The sequence below is a fragment of the Leptonychotes weddellii genome, chromosome 1, assembly GCF_054177405.1.
Source record: "Leptonychotes weddellii isolate Sample4059 chromosome 1, ASM5417740v2, whole genome shotgun sequence".
Classification (NCBI taxonomy): domain Eukaryota; kingdom Metazoa; phylum Chordata; class Mammalia; order Carnivora; family Phocidae; genus Leptonychotes; species Leptonychotes weddellii.
Genome location: NC_138369.1, coordinates 146,074,373 through 146,091,445, shown reverse-complemented (window position 1 = coordinate 146,091,445; position 17,073 = coordinate 146,074,373). Strand labels below are relative to the sequence as shown.

At 36.0% G+C, this 17,073-nt stretch overlaps 1 protein-coding gene across 2 annotated transcripts in view; it reads right to left on the bottom strand.

Moving 5' to 3' along the window:
* CBLB (Cbl proto-oncogene B) overlaps nucleotides 1-17,073 on the bottom strand; it is a 222,024-nt gene that overhangs the window by 50,756 nt on the left and 154,195 nt on the right. For both annotated transcript variants that reach the window (XM_081797463.1, XM_081797473.1), the window contains exons 11-13: nucleotides 12,620-12,805; nucleotides 10,678-11,043; nucleotides 2,789-2,886 (exon numbers count right to left, since the gene is read on the bottom strand). In XM_081797463.1, coding sequence (XP_081653589.1) covers nucleotides 2,789-2,886; nucleotides 10,678-11,043; nucleotides 12,620-12,805 — 650 coding nt within the window. The remainder of the gene's footprint in view (nucleotides 1-2,788; nucleotides 2,887-10,677; nucleotides 11,044-12,619; nucleotides 12,806-17,073) is intronic.

The following is a 17,073-nucleotide window of genomic DNA, read 5'->3' as shown; positions in this document are numbered from 1 at the left end:
TTCATATATAATTAACACTATAGATGAGTACCCCTTAAAAAACATATTGCATAGAACCTAAAAAGCTGAAGCCCAAAAGGATTTTGGAGATCATTTAAGATAAACAGCCCCTTCATTTATCACTTGGAGAAAGTGAGGCCTGAGAAGTTACCTTCTTCAAAGACAGTCAAATACTTAATATTGCTGGAGTCAGGTCTGGGATCAGGTTTGACTATTTTTAATGTTCACTTCAAAATTCCATGCTGGTTTTATAATAATACAGTCCATAAATGATTAAGACAAGTGCTTATTAAAATATTAAGTAACAAAGAAGGGCATGAAATTATCTCTACAATATAATCTAAATCATGTAAAAAAAATCTAAAAAAATGTCAAAATGTTAAAACTCTGGACATTGATATTTTGAGTATGTATATGCTTGTATTTACATATTTGTTAATTTTCTTTCTTTTCTACAGTTTCCATATTTTATACAATGAACAACTGCTACCTATATAGTCAGAATAAAAAACTGAAGAGATAAATTCACATTAAAAGTCGACACCTGTATTGTTAATTACGGTTAATTTGCAGCATGCAGAATCAAAAACTAATTTGCTGTTAAACATATATTGTTAAAATATTTCTCTGTTTAAGTAAAGCAACTGCACTGTTTCTGAGGGAAAAATCAAGAGTAAATGGGGACAACATATATTCACAGGCACTCACAAACTGAAGGACTAGAAAAATATTAATAAAACACACTATGCTATGAATTTATTCTTAATTTATAGGAGAAACGGTATCTAATATTGAATATATATGAAGCAAACTGCAACTTCTGCTTCTTACCCACTTGCCAATAGGAATTTAATAAACAGAATATATGAATTTCATCTCTAATTGGCAAGATTTTATTTACTTCATTTTCTGAATTATCAGAGTTAATTGAACTTAGATGTTTTATTATATATACATATATCCAGAGTTCATTTGAGGCTGGGATATCCTATGTTCTTACTGATTTAGAGCCTACTATACAGAATATGTGTGTTTGCTTCCAACTTTTATGTCAGCTACATTATCTGGCAGTTCCCAGAAAAGTTACCACTGGAGAATGCTCCAAATAGCTTAGTTTCCCACTGTCCCCTGAATGATGTCACATTTCACACTCTTGCTTCTTCTTGTCCGCTCACTTTTTGAACTGTGTCTATTCTCCATGACTCAGGAAATTTCCATCCTATGAAACAGCCTTGGACTTACAAAGTCTGTAACAGTCTTTCCTCCAAGCATAAGTAAAAACTAAGAAGTTAGAATTATACAATTTAGTGCATAATGTTCTCTAGGGATTTCATGTATGTTCACTTTATTTTCTAAAGTAGAGTGCAAATTTCTTGGGGGCTGGGATTTAGCTTATCCTTCTTTTGTATTCTTATGTATAGGGGAGCTCAGTGACCAGCAGAGGAAGGAGTGAAGATGCTCTAAGACTTTCAATTAGAAGTGAGATCTTACCCGATAGTCAACCAAGCAACCAGGTACTCTCGGTGTATTCATTACACAGCAAACACAGTAACGGGTTATGGAAGATCAGAAAATTTAAGAAAAAGTTTTTGCCCTCAAAACCTTATAATCTTTTCTAATGTGGAGAAGCACTTTAAAATTAGAAGACAGTGGAGCAGAGTTCATAGTTAAATGTGTAGGACATAGACTGTAGAAAGAAAAATGAGAATTAGTCTTACCACTTACTGTCATTATGAATGAAGATGTCACACAAGTTTTCATAAAGAAACAGAGCCTGAGACATGGACCTTTAGAATAAAGATTCTGAAAGGGTGGTGCATAGGAGGAAACAGCTTGAAAAACTCACAAAACCAGGAAAAAAAAAATCAAGACAAGATTGGAGGGCAAGCATTAGGAATTACTGAACAATGTTTTAGTTGGGTAAAATCCTGTGGATCTTACTGCTAGCAGAAGAGCACAGAATAATTTAAAAGGAAAGAAAAAACAATGCTGGGTTTTAAAGAGGAAAGTGACCTGGAGAAAGCAGAATTTAAATTCAATCAGCTGTGTAAACAAAATATATTGGAGAAAAGGCAGGGAGCCTGATTTAACATAAAGAGCAGGAAAATGGGAATCAGGAGACTTGGTTTTATCCTGCTTTGACTTGGGTAGATCTATCACTTAACTAACTGTCCAATGTGTCTCTTGTGTCCCCATTTTTCAAATACGATAACCCAGGTTAACTTATTTTTCAGCTAATTCATTTTAAAATCCACTGATACAAATTCTAAGATCAGGACATACCAACATGTGTAAGATTCTTTCAGTTGTCCAGCTATGAGGCAACCGGAAAGATTAGCTGATTATAAAAAAAAACTTCCAAAGAACAATCAATGTGACTTAGTGACTGAATGGGTTTGGGAATTGGGAAAATTGAAGGAATCAAAGATTATTTTCTGGTATCACACTGGATAGTTGGGATAAATGTGACGCCCCTCAGGGAGAGAGGTAAATTGGAGGAGAAAGCTCATTGTGCTACTTTGTCCTCTTCTCCGATACAAGGAAGACTTAAGTTTTCTCTCCCCGAGCTCCATGCTCAAAGTTTAGGTAAGTGTCATAGATGCTGTGGTTCCCAGCAAAGAATCAGGAAGGATCTTGATTTCTGGTACATTAGTTTATAAATCTGGCTGGATCATTTTTATTGATGTGTTTCTATTCACCTTGTACTTTCTGTATGGAGTACTTCACACCCACTATTTACCATAGCTTTACACACAGACAAATGACCTCCAAATTCAACAGAACTCACTTGATGCTAGGGAGGAGGGTGGCAGCGGGAGGAGGAGGAGGAGAAAGCCGGGGAGGAACATCATATTCTTCACTTCCCAGGTGGCCATTGGAAAAGACCTGAAAGGAAATGAAAGGGCTAGTTTAAGAATTTAACTTCTGGAGGACCTTAAAACAGTAACAGCTCTTAGAAAAACTATAATTTTGAAAAGCATATGTAATGTCAGTTTATTTAAACAAGTGAAATATCATATAATTTACTTAGGAGTCAGAGGCACCATAGCGATTATTCACCACCAACCAAAGGAGTATACCAAGTTATATGTAAAAAATATAATACAACGTGATTCTTGAACATATTGAGAAGGAATACATACTATAATTTCTATAAATCTGATACAGGTAGCTAGATGCACAGACAGTAAAATTTCCCGAATACCTATCAGTTTTTATGGAAAAGTTACCATCCTCTATAGGATTCTGTGAAGAGAAAGCAGTACTGGTGCAATTCTTATTTCAATTCTCCCAATAAAAGTGTTCTAAATTATATCTCTCTGGGGTTAACAGAACATTTTTAAACTTCTTGATAAAACAATACATGAGTACAATCAGAAATGCCTTTCATCTTTCAAGGCTGAAGCTTCAACATTATTGGCAACGAGAGACCTGTTCTGGCTTTCAAAGTGCATGCAATTTTAAATGAATTTTTTCGTGTGAACAGCACAAGCTAAAATTGTTACCTTGCTAATAAGGTGGAGAGCCGGTGTTTAATTACTCAGAATAAGAAATTCCGATTTCCAGGTTTCTCAGTTATACTACAGGCACTGAACAACTGCTTGTTACTAATGCAACAACTTGGAATTAAAGCAATTTAAAAAAAGAGAGACTAACTTTGCACAGTCACATACATACAAAAAAGGTTAGACATATTTTAATTTTTTATTTTTTTATTATTTTTTTTTAAAGATTTTATTTATTTATTTGAGAGAGAGAGAATGAGAGAGAGAGCACATGAGAAGGGGGAGGGTCAGAGGGAGAAGCAGACTCCCTGCCGAGCAGGGAGCCCGATGCGGGACTCGATCCAGGGACTCCAGGATCATGACCTGAGCCGAAGGCAGTCGCTTAACCAACTGAGCCACCCAGGCGCCCAGGTTAGACATATTTTAAAATCTTTAAGTAATCATTAGGGTTTTATCATGGGGCTCTTACCGAAACTCTTATTAATTCGTATTTAAAAGGTAGGCTGATATGGGGGCAAAAGGCTGTAATATAACCTGAAAAGCCCGATAGCCCCATTACCAATTTCTTTTCCTCCCCTCGTATTTCTAAAATGGTGTTGAAGCTTCTGGAACGCAAGATAGAAGTCCATGCCCTTCTCTATCAACTTAAAATAAGAAACATGGTTTAAAGGACACATTTGAAATATATCAATGATTGCTTTTCAGAGTTACACAATCTAAATCATATAGCATTGAAGTGTCACTCTAAAATCTAGGACCTGTGCTGGAGTTCCAATTTCTCCTTTGCATGTCTCCCTCATTAGAGGCGATATTATAGTTAATATGCGGACAAAACAGATCCCAAACACCATTTCATTCTGAATTCCATGTTCCCACCTGCACCCATTCTAGTAGACTTAGAATCATTTTAGCTGCCACTGCCTGAGTGAGTGCAATAAATTATAGGTTGAGCTAAAAATAAATATTTTATATTCTTTGGAAATGTGAAAAGCCTGTTTATAAATAGAAAAAAAATTGTTCCTCAAATGTGTAGACTGATAGCATCAACTGAAACAATTTACATGGAAACCCCATGGATTCAGGCCTTTTTTTTTTTTTTAAAGAGAGGCATGGGAGTGGGGGAGGGTGGGGCAGGGGCAGAGGGAGAGGGAGAATCTCAAGATCTCAAGCAGGCTCCACACTTGGTGTGGAGCCCGACACGGGGTTTGATGTGACGACCCTGGGATCATGACCTGAGCCAAAATCAAGAGTCAGACACTTAACCAACGGAGCCATCCAGGCCCCCAGATTCAGGTCTTCTTTAATTCTTTAACTAAGGAGACATCTTTTTCTTCTGCCTTCCCAGCTGACTATCCCAAATGTACCACAACTCCATTGAAAATGCTACCAATTTAAATATTCTGATCCTATTACTATTCTGCCAAAAAACAAATAACAACAACAACAAAAACCTTTAAAACCTCTTTCCTGTCTAACAAATTAAAGATAATTTAGTGTAGAATTCAGGACACTCTATTATTGGTTTCAATCTACACTGCTGTATTTCACCTACCCTGCCTATTCTCTCTATTCTAGCCATCCAAAATGGACTTCCTTCACTATGCCCATTCTCCCTTCCTTCATGCTATTCCTCCCTGTCATGTCTACAAAAACACCCTCCAATCTTTTCGTGTCTATAAGCCAGTGACCTTCTTGCATGCAGCTTTCTTTATTTCTTCTTTTACACTGCATCTCAGTGAGATTTGTTTTTCTTCTTGAGGAGCCCGTATTGTTCTTTCTGAATGCTTCTCCTATGCCTTATCTTTTAGTGAACTAATCCTACACCTGTCTCCTTCTCACTATCACTAGACTTTGCTTTATTCATTTTGTATTTCCCCTGGTGTCTTAAACATCTTAAGAACTCATACAGCTGAAAGAGGTTGAAGAAATAAAAAGACAGTAGGGGAAGTTTAGACTTATGGAAGAAGTTTAATCTGAGTTATCATGTAACTTATTATAAATTCTAGGTTATCCTAGATTAATATGTTTCTACATGCCTTAAGATAGCATCAATGCTAATCTTGAAGTTTGAAGTGTCTTCTTAAGATTCAAATATTGTCTAAAAATTAAGCTTCAAGTATTTGGGACCCTTGAGATACCGGGTCTTTTGTGATCATCTTAGCACAATTAAGACAAAATCTTTTATTTGTACAAAACCCCAAAGGCAATCCCTTTTCCTTATCCCATGTATGTGAAGCCACACAAACACTACCCCAAAAATATGGCTAAAATCTGTCCTTCTATGACATCAGATTGGAAATGAAACCAGTGTATGCCGAGGACTTATTTCTTGATAGCTCTTCAGATTTATAGATAAGTTCGAGGTATTCATATAAATATGTGCCTCTCCACCAAAAGGCAAAAGCCACAATCTCAAAAAGGGGAACTTTTCAATGTATTTATCTAGCAGCATCTTCAAAAGATTATTGTACACAGGATCATTTTAGAATAATGTCACTTGAAGTAACATCTCAAGTCAGAGATAGTTTTCTATCACATTAGAAACAGCAGTATTCTTAAACTTTCAAGAGGAACAAATATAGTTTAACACAACATTAGTATCTGGATATAAGTAGATAAATTTCAAGTATCCAATGATATTTTAAAACATTTTAATGCAAATATTTTCACCTCAGCTAATTAAAACAAAACAACACCAACAATAAATATCTAGCCAACAAAATATTTATTAAAGAGCAGGTTTCTAATGTGGCTAGAATCTGAGAATTTCAGAGAAAGGAAACAGTACTACAGGAAAGAAATTTCTTACCAATAAAACAAGATAAACCTAAAAACTCTTAGCTTGCAGATTCACATTAAAAATAAAGTATTACCTTAGCTAATTTGATGATGTTAGGTGGGAGGGAGGAGAGAAAAGGGAGTCAATGAAAGTCACAGAAAATTCTTACACTTCATTTTAATGATGAGCTGAATGGCTCTTTCCCTCACAGCTCTCTACAAGTGGCAAATGGTGTAATTAGAATTTAATTTATTCTTGCTCCCCTTACCATTCATCTAGTGAAGATGCAAATGGAAAGGGCAAATGCCTCTAATGGATGGTGGGAAGTGGCACAGTGACAGAGGACACATGATGAAGGAAAGCGAGTTGTCTCTCCATTTACAGGTGTTCATTTTATGAATTCCCCCTGCAGGTACATCCAATTCTAATTTAAGCATTTTGTGCTTACTCAAGTTTTCTTATCTTTATAATGGGAAGCTAATAGTTCATTTGAAGTATTCCCTCTAATGAACACAAGTTTACATGAAAGTTGTTCCTATTTCACACAACCACATGTTTGTTTACAATTGGAGAGATTGATGGGTTATGTGAAGATACATCAACTTCCAAATATCTAGATCCTCGTCCCCTTTATTCCCATGGTAAAATGCTTTAAAAACTGCACACCAGGTATGGGGGGTGAGGATACATTGTAACATTTACTATTCTCATGAAAAATAGGAGGAAAAAACTCATATTTCAAATGAGAAAATTACATGCTACCTTCGGCTGAAGGCCAGTGTTGGAAAAATACATTAAAAAGCTGTTTTTCCTCCTTGTATATCATGGATGTCCTCTTCCTCCAAGCCCTTTCCCTGCCCTGCCCTCGCCCACCCCAACCCCAGCACATATACACTCTCTTGCTTCTATCATCAGCTTAAATATTGTACTAACTCAGCAACCAATGTACTCATTAGGAATTATGCTAAATAAAAAGAGAGGAGGGAGAGAAAGAGATGATGATTTTGGTCTTAAATTTGTAAAAAAGAAAAAAAAAGGACAACTATAATGAATGAAAATGTCAACTGTTACAACTTCTACTGCTCCTTTATGTCTAGCTGTTACTTTTGGTTTTATTCCAGACCTGAGGAGTAGGAGGATTTAGGTATTTGGAGGGTAACTATTCTCCTAGATAAGGTACTATTATTCTTCCATTTTATAAAGTAAGAAAAATAAGAGAGACAAACCAAGAAACACGCTTAACTATGGTTCCCAGAAGGGAGGTGGGTTGGGGGGATGGGGGAAATAGAATCGATTAAGGAGTGCACTTGTGGTGAGGAGTGCCGGGTGATGTACGCAAGTGCTGAGTCACTATATTGTATACCTGAAATTAATATAACACTGTATGTTAACTATACCGGAATTTTAAAAAATAAGGAAATATTTTTTATGTTATAAATAAATCTACTCATTTAAAAAAAGGTAAGAAAAATAAGTGGAGTTGGGGCAAAGATGTAGTACGTTGCTCGCCTCCACAAAGTAACTTCTAGAGCAGGAAGTAAGACTCCGTTCTGATTCCAGAGCCTGGCTGATCTGTGCTGATAAGATGGTTAGTCCTGTTAAAATGCAGCTACCAGGTTTGCCTTATCCTTGTCAGTTTTCATTCTGTCTGAAGGAGTTCTCTGCTATAAAAACCTTTTGTTAAATTTGGAAGGGGAGAAAACATTGGGATTCTGGTTATCCTGAACACCAGGAGGGTCTTGCATATAGAAAGCACTTACAAATGTGAAATTTAATCAGTTTGGATGGAGGAACTATAAAGATGTAAGGTGAGAGGGCGCCTGGGTGGCTCAGTCGGTTAAGCGACTGCCTTCGGCTCAGGTCATGATCCCAGGGTCCTGGGATCAAGTCCCACATCGGGCTCCCTGCTCTGCGAGGAGCCTGCTTCTCCCTCTCCCCCTCCCCCTGCTGGTGTTCCCTCTCTCGCTGTGTCTCTCTCTGTCAAATAAATAAATAAAATCTTTTAAAAAAAAAAGATGTAAGGTGAGAAACAAACTCCAAGGCAGGATCACAGAAACTGAGAACCACAGGATCCCAGATGGACTCAGTCCTCTGTCAGATGTTAGTTGAAGCCAGTCTCTTAGGTTTTGCAACAGTGAAATGAGAAGAGGAGTTAGGCTTTTTCTACTGTATGTAAATTATGATGTACCTTGTGGTCTACTGAAGTTCCTTCATAAAGATAATAAAAGAAAAGAAGAAGAGACATCTCTTTTACATTATTTATTACATTAACTATATGTAAATCCTTCTTTATAATCCATTGTAGAAGTTGAACAACTAGACTGAAATCATAAATCTTAGAAGTCTAATTTTGGTTAAAACTTTATGTCTGGTTATAACATGAAATCAACTTTGAGAATATAAACATTGTATACATACAACATATGAGATTAGACCTTAAAGAATCTTAATGAGGATTATTTAGCCAGAACTAAACAAGATTAAAATCCAGCTTTCACTATGAGATATTGTGCAATTTACTCAATGTTCTCTAGGATATTAATATGTACCAATGGTCAGGACACAAAAGTTCACATAGAAAACATTTAAAGGAATCTTCAAAACTGAAGTCACTATTAATATTTCATACCTATAGTTAACATAATAAAATTTCATACCTGTAACCTAAGAAATTATAACCTCCATTTAAAAAATGGTAAGCTTCCATACAAAAATTAATAGCCAGTATGTTCTAGGGCTTAGAAGGGCAGGTTTATATTAGTGCTAAAACTGTATAACATATTATGTAAAAGAATCCAGAAATAAGAGGTCTTCAATGAATTGGCTAAGATAATTACTATAAGTATTTCCAAAGTCCATTCAAGAAATAAATTGTACTGTGTTGCAAGATATAACCAGTCAATTCATGTCAGAGCTCATTCCAACACTCTTCTCAAGACAAGTATGATCAGGTATGAATGAAAAGTAATAGAGGCTAAAGGAAAAAAAGAAAAAAAAACAACCCAGCAGATCCTTTCAAACCAGATTCTAGGTTGTGGAAATACACATTTGATGATGATAAGCACTCCATTTTCAGAAAACATTATAAAAATGCTTTTATAAATACTTTTTCTTCCATTTACATGTTTAGATGACCTTGGAGGAAACCTTTAGAGACCTTCATATTTAAAATAGATGATATATTTAAAATACTGAAGGTACCGAGGTGAGTCTTGGACAAAGAGTCATGGCAAACTCCCAGCACTCCTCCCCTTTGTTTTGAATGCCACACTAGACATTTTGACTCTTCGTATCCTGGCTGCCCTAGAACCTCTGAAGTTAAATATTATTATACAAAGGTTTCATTAGCACTTAACCTTGACACAAGAGCACATGTGTACACGCACACATGTGTGGGCACACACACACACACACACAAGTTGAATACATGTGTCGTACTTCACATTTCTTTTTTTCTTGAATATATGGTGAATTCATCAATGCAAACCGTTATTTTGAAGGAATTGATTACTCTCCTAAAATAACAATTAAAGATCAATAGGGAGGCATCACTTTAATATTACAGTCTTCCAAAGAGGCAAAGCCTCCTTCAGTTGAGGGAAGATGGCAACCATCTGATCTCAGAGCCAAAAATATCATGAAAACAAATATCAGAAAATATTATAGTACAACTCTGCCAAGGGCCTACCAAGAATTCTAAACTCAATGATTTCTGCTGCTGCCTCTTTGGTTCCCTGTAAGCTTAAATTATTTCCTGGATCTATAAATGATAGTGGTGATATCTTTCAAGTTAGAGCTCAACACGTGTGACAGTCTCTTTCAGTTTTATGGAGAAACAGCTTGCCCTGTAAGAGTGACCTGGAAGTGCTGTCTTTATGTATGGGAGAAGTTCATTTTACCTGGATGCACAAGGTGACTGTCCTTGGCAACAATGTCAATGGCCGATTTATGATACGCTATAATCAACTTTTTTTCAGACTAGGTAGAACCAGGTGAGTTAACAAAAAAAAGAAACAAAAAAACCCAAAAACCAAAAAACAACGGTGCTCATTCTCCCACCAACAAGTTATTCATAGGAAAAAGTTTTGGCAGATGAAATAAGGGAAGGTGTAATAAATCTCCTGCAAATTATCTAGTGTCTTCACATTAAAATCAAATCATTACTTAGAACCTTCTTCCTGACTTCTTTTAAGTTTAAATGAGCTTCTGATTATTTATAACTTGGAGATAATTAAAGACCTTCAGGGAAGTGCCACACCAGGCAAAAAAAACCAAAAACCAAAAACCAAAAAAACCCTCAAAAAACAAAAAACCACTGCCCAACCTTTTATTCTACCTCCTATCAGAAGAGTTTGAGAAGACTGTTTAACTTCTGCTTTGCTTCTTTCTTACCTTGGCTCCTTCTAAAGGCAAATCATGGCGTCTGTGTTTCCGCATAAGCACAGGGTCAGAGCCCATTCTGCCGTGCCTTCCATTTACATTTGAACTTGCTGTGATTCCAGGCTTTGGAGAGCCATCCCCTAAGAGCCGACATCCCACTGACTGATTAGTTCCAAACACATCCCGAGGGCACCAGGCTTCAAGAGGCATTGGCTGGTCTCGGGAAGGCACACTTTCCACGTGATGGAAGTGACGACTCAGTCTATTTTCAGGTGGGATTGGGGGAGGTCTCTCAGGTGGAGGTGGAGGAGGATCTCTTAAGGGAGGAGGTGGTGCTGGGAGCGGTTTATCTTGTTTTCTCACCATGCAAGGAGAAGACTGAAGAGATACAATGGGAAAAAAAATTAGAAGTTGTACCATACACTGAAAAATGATTTCCAGACTAGTCTATTATCACTTTTGTTTTCTAAGCCATAATGGAATTTTATTAGATTCCTGTGTCATCTTTTAATGTTTCTTTTTATCATCAATTAAAGACATTTTTGAAAATTAAGGAAAAGCTTACGCAAATATATCTCATTAGAATTTTTTGTAGAAAATGAATACATAAACTTGAACGTTAAGGACTATAAAGACTCTACAGGAAAAAGTAGCAGATATCAAAATTATGTGATGATTCTGACTGACTGAAAATAATATTTAGTCCTTAAGTTATTTGCACCTTTACACAATTTAGGAGAGAGAAAGAAAACTATCAAAGTTGCTGTTGTTTTGCTTTTTTAAAAAGCAACTTGATTTATATTATCTCTGAAAGAAAGTGTTGGTTCTGCCATTTCGTATTTGCTACTGCAACATAAAGCAAGTGATAAGGGGCAAATTTGCTCTGGTCCTGTGTTTTACCATTTATTACCAGAACAGTGGAAAATCATAAATAATAGAGCAGCATTATTTGTAGAACCTATCTGAATTTGTATGGATCCTTAAAATGAAAAAATATCGGTCTAATTCCCATCTGGAAATATGAAGGTACATGCACCTAAATTGAATCTATGTGATTCGCATGTTTTTATTTTTATTTACATGGTTCATCCGATGAATGATTTTGTACTTTTATGGTTAGGGAATATTACAGAAAAAATGGAATGTGCTATATGTTTACATAATTCTAACTAAATACAATCCTAAAAAGTCTTAATCTGATCTTAAAACCAAGTTAACTGTAATAGAGAACAATCAACTACTACTAAAATATTGTGCTTCTGACTCATTTTAGACTCTAGAGCATATTACCAAATGGAATTAACTTTTTAAGTCTTATATTTAATAAAGCAAAATATGCCCTTATCGAATTTGGAAAAAAAAGTCCTCATAAAACTAAAACAAACCATGGACTTAGATTTACATAGTTAGAATTATGTCTTTAATATTAAAGAGTAATGTGATTACTTCACAAATACTGTAATTCTTTGTAATTAATTCCTTCAGGTATAAAAAGTACTATACAAATAATTCCCTCTTCTGAGTCACCTTGAAACATGGGTGATAATTTATCACATTGTAAGCCCTTATGCAAATATACTCCCATCACATTTTTTCTTGTCATGACACGATGAAAATGAGTGTAAAATATCATTCGATAAGGGCATGCAATTTATTTTAATGCATATAATGACTTTTGAAATCCATTTTACAGAATAACCATATTTACTCTTTATGCATTTTTGCAAATCAGGGAGATATTATAGATATATGCTCTCTCTGAATAATTATGTAACTTTTATAGTAATAAAGCAAAAATATGATAGTGGGCTCACCATAAGCAAAATGAGAAACACATCAAAGTTCTTCATAAACAATTAAGAGCACAAGAAATGCAAGGAATGGAATTCAAAGGAACCTGAGCAACCAATAAGTGTTACTTAAATTATCTGTGTTTCTAATAAAATCCGTTTACCTTTGGTGAACCAGTTGGGCTGCCACAGGGAGACCGGACAATGCCTTTCTGAATTAGATCCAGGCGAGGAGGTACTGGTGGCAGGCTTAGATGTGGGATCTGGAGAGGATCTGGATGTGGCTTTCTCCTCTGTGCAAGGGGAGAGGATCCTGGTGATGTGACTGGTGAATTCTGCCTGTCAGTGCACTAGAATAGAGAAGACGAAAGATGATGGTGATTTGATATGGAAAGTGTATGCCTTTCAGTTCTTAAGGAAGACATTTGGTTTGAGAAGGTGTCTGCCATTGAACATCTGTTAAACTCAGTTTACTCTGATTAATAGATGGAAAGCGCTCACATTGTCCCTCAAGGGCAGTATTATGTAAAGAATAAATGGGTAAGTTTCTCCTACATATTGCAGACAAGGTCTAGGAAAAAAGAAGTGCAAAAGCATAGTTTAAAAACAATCAAATGCAAACATTTCCTGCAGAAGCTCGTCCACATTTTATGAGGAAGCCAGAAATATACAATGCAGAAATGCACATTGTTCTTGGTTTCTAGACTATGGAATTTTCTTAAATCTTTGACTTATAGTATATTCTAGAACTTAGAAGTCATTTTGTTCCATACAAAATACGTATCCAGTGCATAGCCTACTTTCGTAAAACCAATTAAATCAGGCAGGGTTTAACAAATAAAAATGTGTATTTAAAATAAAAACAGACCAACTGTTTTTTCCCCGGGACTTCACATGGAAAAGAAATCCTCAAGTTAAGTGTTTTTCTTTGCTACTAAAGATTTTCTACTTTCTCTTCTAGATATGGCATCGAAAAGCCAGTAACAAGTACTTTGATTTATAGATGTGTAACCTTTTTTTATCTTGGAATTTTTCTTTTAATGTGACATAAACTGATTGTGATTTCATATAAAAACCATACCAATTAATCAAATAGCCTTGCCAAGGTAAACAATATTCTGCTATGAAATATCAGGCAGTTTCTTCTTCAAGGCAAGTTACTAGCTCTTTGGAGATCTAGGTTTGATTTTTGTACCTACTATGCTTTGATAGTCATCTGTTTCCTAATGCTAGTATTTTTAGAGTGTTAAGCTTATTGTTAACCTATTTTCCTCCTAACATTACTCACCTATATAAGAGCAGTCAATGTCAACAATTGACAATTTAATTCAAGCTGTAGCAACAGTGACAAAGATTTAGCCATTCTGTCTTTATCTGAGAGGGGATGATAGATTTGTGTTCACATCCACACTTAGTTACATTGTGTAAGGCTTTTTCTAATTAACTAAAACTGGGGTTTGTTTGGTGTTTTTCTCATGATTAGACTAGGGCTATGGGGCTTTGGAAGGAAGATGAAGGTCAAGTAATATTCTAACCACATCATATCAAGGGTCCAAACCATCAATATGATTCATCATTGTTGATGCTGACCTTGATTACATGGCTATGGTACTATCTGTCAAGGTCTCTTCCCTGTCAAGTTACTCCCTTTTTCTCCCCCTGTCCATACTATACTATACTCTCTGCAAGGAAGTCACTATGCACAGACCACAGACCACACTTAAGGAGTGGGGAATTATGGGCCCCACTGTAAAGGCTTCTTTTATTTTTTTTTAAAGATTTATCTATTAGAGAGAGAGAGAGTGGGGGGCGGGGCACAGGAAGAGAATCTTCAAACCGACTCCCAACTGAGCAGGGAGGCCAACGTAGGGCTTGATCTCAGGACCTATGAGATCCTGACCTTAGCCAAAACCAAGAGAAGGATGCTTAACTGACTGAGCCGCCCAGGCGCCCTGAGGCTTCTTAAAAATAATTTTGAGTGGCTACACAAAATCTTCTAGACCATACCTCAGATATACCTGAATATTGTCATGACATTGCTAAACTGCCAAGTCTCTGCTTCTCTGAAGGGTGCCAAATAACTAAAATAGGTCAACAAATTTACCCATAATTTTACATGACAATTTTAAGAACCTTTTCTTCTTTTTAGTACTTCCATGATTCTTTTTTATATTTATCACCCTGCGATAAGGCAAAAACAAAAAAATAACAACAACAAAAAAAACCCTCAAATGTTACTAAATTAGAAGAGAAAAAGTAGAAACTCTGTAGTAACAATAAACTGATTTTAATGCAGGCAGTGATTCTTAATAAAATGACAATTCTACCCAAAAAGCCATGGAGCCTCACATGGTCAGGAATTTGAACCTTCTGGGATAAAAATGATCCAAAAATGATCATACACATAACAGAAAGAACTCCTGATGTAAACTGTGTGTATCACAGTATCATAGTATTTTAGATCAGGAGGTGTCACAGATCTCTAATTCTCCACAGTTCCCATTAGGATAAATTACATTCTCTGAGAATTAGCAAAACATCACCTGATAAAAATGCTTTGTTGATCTGGTTATTGTCCTTTACAAAACAGACGCAAGAAGCAAAACTATCCACAGTTCCTATTCTAAACCACACACACACACACACACACACAGAAAGTGAATACATAGCACTTTATCCATTCAGTTGTTAGCAGAGAAAGTTTTCAGTACTAGGTGCACACAAAGCAGACTGCTGAATAAAACCTCTGCCCCTCTGAGCACTTTTCTTCCACAACTCTCTTCCTGCTTCCTTCATTACCTGGAAACAATTCTGACACAGCCAACAGCCCACCATCACTATTAGACCTTGACTTCTGCTTTAATTATTAATATTTAAAGTTACCAAATTCCTAATATGTTTAAATAAAGGGATGGATTTGATGTGAAATGAGTGAACTGTTAGATATTGAAAGGGTATACTGAAAATCATCAGGAGAGACATCCAAACCCATGTGTGTGGTGCAGCAATAACCTTGAACTTCTAGATACTTCCAGATAAGCATACTCTCAACAGCTTCGTGAATATAATTGGAAGCAGACCTTGCTTAAGGATAATTCATGTTGTACTCTCAAGGTGATTACATACCATCCTCCTGAAAAACTAATTCATTTTGAAGCATTACAATATCTGTAAGTTGACTTAGATTTTATGGAGGATATATTTGTATGTGAAGAAAAAAAGAACGTTTCATCTTTATTGATTATGTGGACTAAATTTACCATAATTTATTTATTTTCCTGAGTTCCCCTGAATTATAGTAAAATCTCCATGTAAGAGTAGATAAATTAACAATGCCCTTTAGATTAATAATGCATTATTCTTTGCTGAACCTTTCGCTCTATGAACAATTCTGTAATCAAGAGTACTGAAACTTTGCATTAACTTTTATTGCTGGCAAAATTCAATGCTAACTATGAACATCCGGAAACACTCTTAGTAGGCAGTTTTAGTAGATGGTTAATAAATAGCCACTTTTAATTTATTTGAATAATCACCATTTTTCCTTCCTATTTGATAGTCTAAGGAGAAAAGACACCTAACACTATGCTTCACACCCCAGCTCATAATTAAATTCTTAAATGAGGCATTAAAAATTCATGACATGAAAACCTATCAACTCAATGAGAAGAATGAAAAGTTGGCCCCTTTTTTCCCTTCTGAAAATAAAGAGAAGCAAAGAGAGTGATTTAATGGAGATCTAAAATTACTTCTCCTTTAAACTATACCTCTATCTCTATACAATGTTTGAATATTTAATGGTCTTTTAAAGGACTGTGATTCTACAGTGCCAGAATCTCCCCCTATATAGGGAGGAATGATGAATGCCTTTAAAACTGAGCAGTGACAAAAGCATATGGCCAGTCATCTTTAGCCTGCCAATTTATACTATTTCCCAAACAGCTTCTACCATCAGACATTTCCCTCAGCTCTTCCTCCTGTGTCTTCTTCCACATGTCTAATCCCCATCCTAAGATCATTCAGGCCATTTACTCTTCTCTACTTCTTTTTTTTTTTTTTTAAAGATTTTATTTATTTGACAGAGAGAGACACAGCGAGAGAGGGAACACAAGCAGGGGGAGTGGGAGAGGGAGAAGCAGGCTTCCCGCGGAGCAGGGAGCCCAATGCGGGGCTCGATCCCAGGACCCTGGGATCATGACCTGAGCCGAAGGCAGACGCTTAACGACTGAGCCACCCAAGCGCCCCTACTCTTCTCTACTTCTGATGTGTGATAAAGAGGGTTGTGGGGGAAAACAGCAACAACAAACAACAAACCTCAACTTATTCTCTGGTTCGGGCTTCAATTCTAAGACTGAACTACGCTAACTTAACCACATGATGTGTCCAATATTCCTCAAAATCACTACCATCTTCATTCTGTATAGAAATGAAGATTTAGTACACGTATATAAAACTTCTTGAGGAGAAGAGTAGGAAAACATTTATTTAATCCTGAATAATAACAATTAGGTATTTTCGTTGCTAGGGATACACTTGATTGGAATATGTGAATTTCAAGTGTGGCTAACTGTCACACTGAAGTCCTAAAGCCAACTGATTATAAAAAACAATGACCATA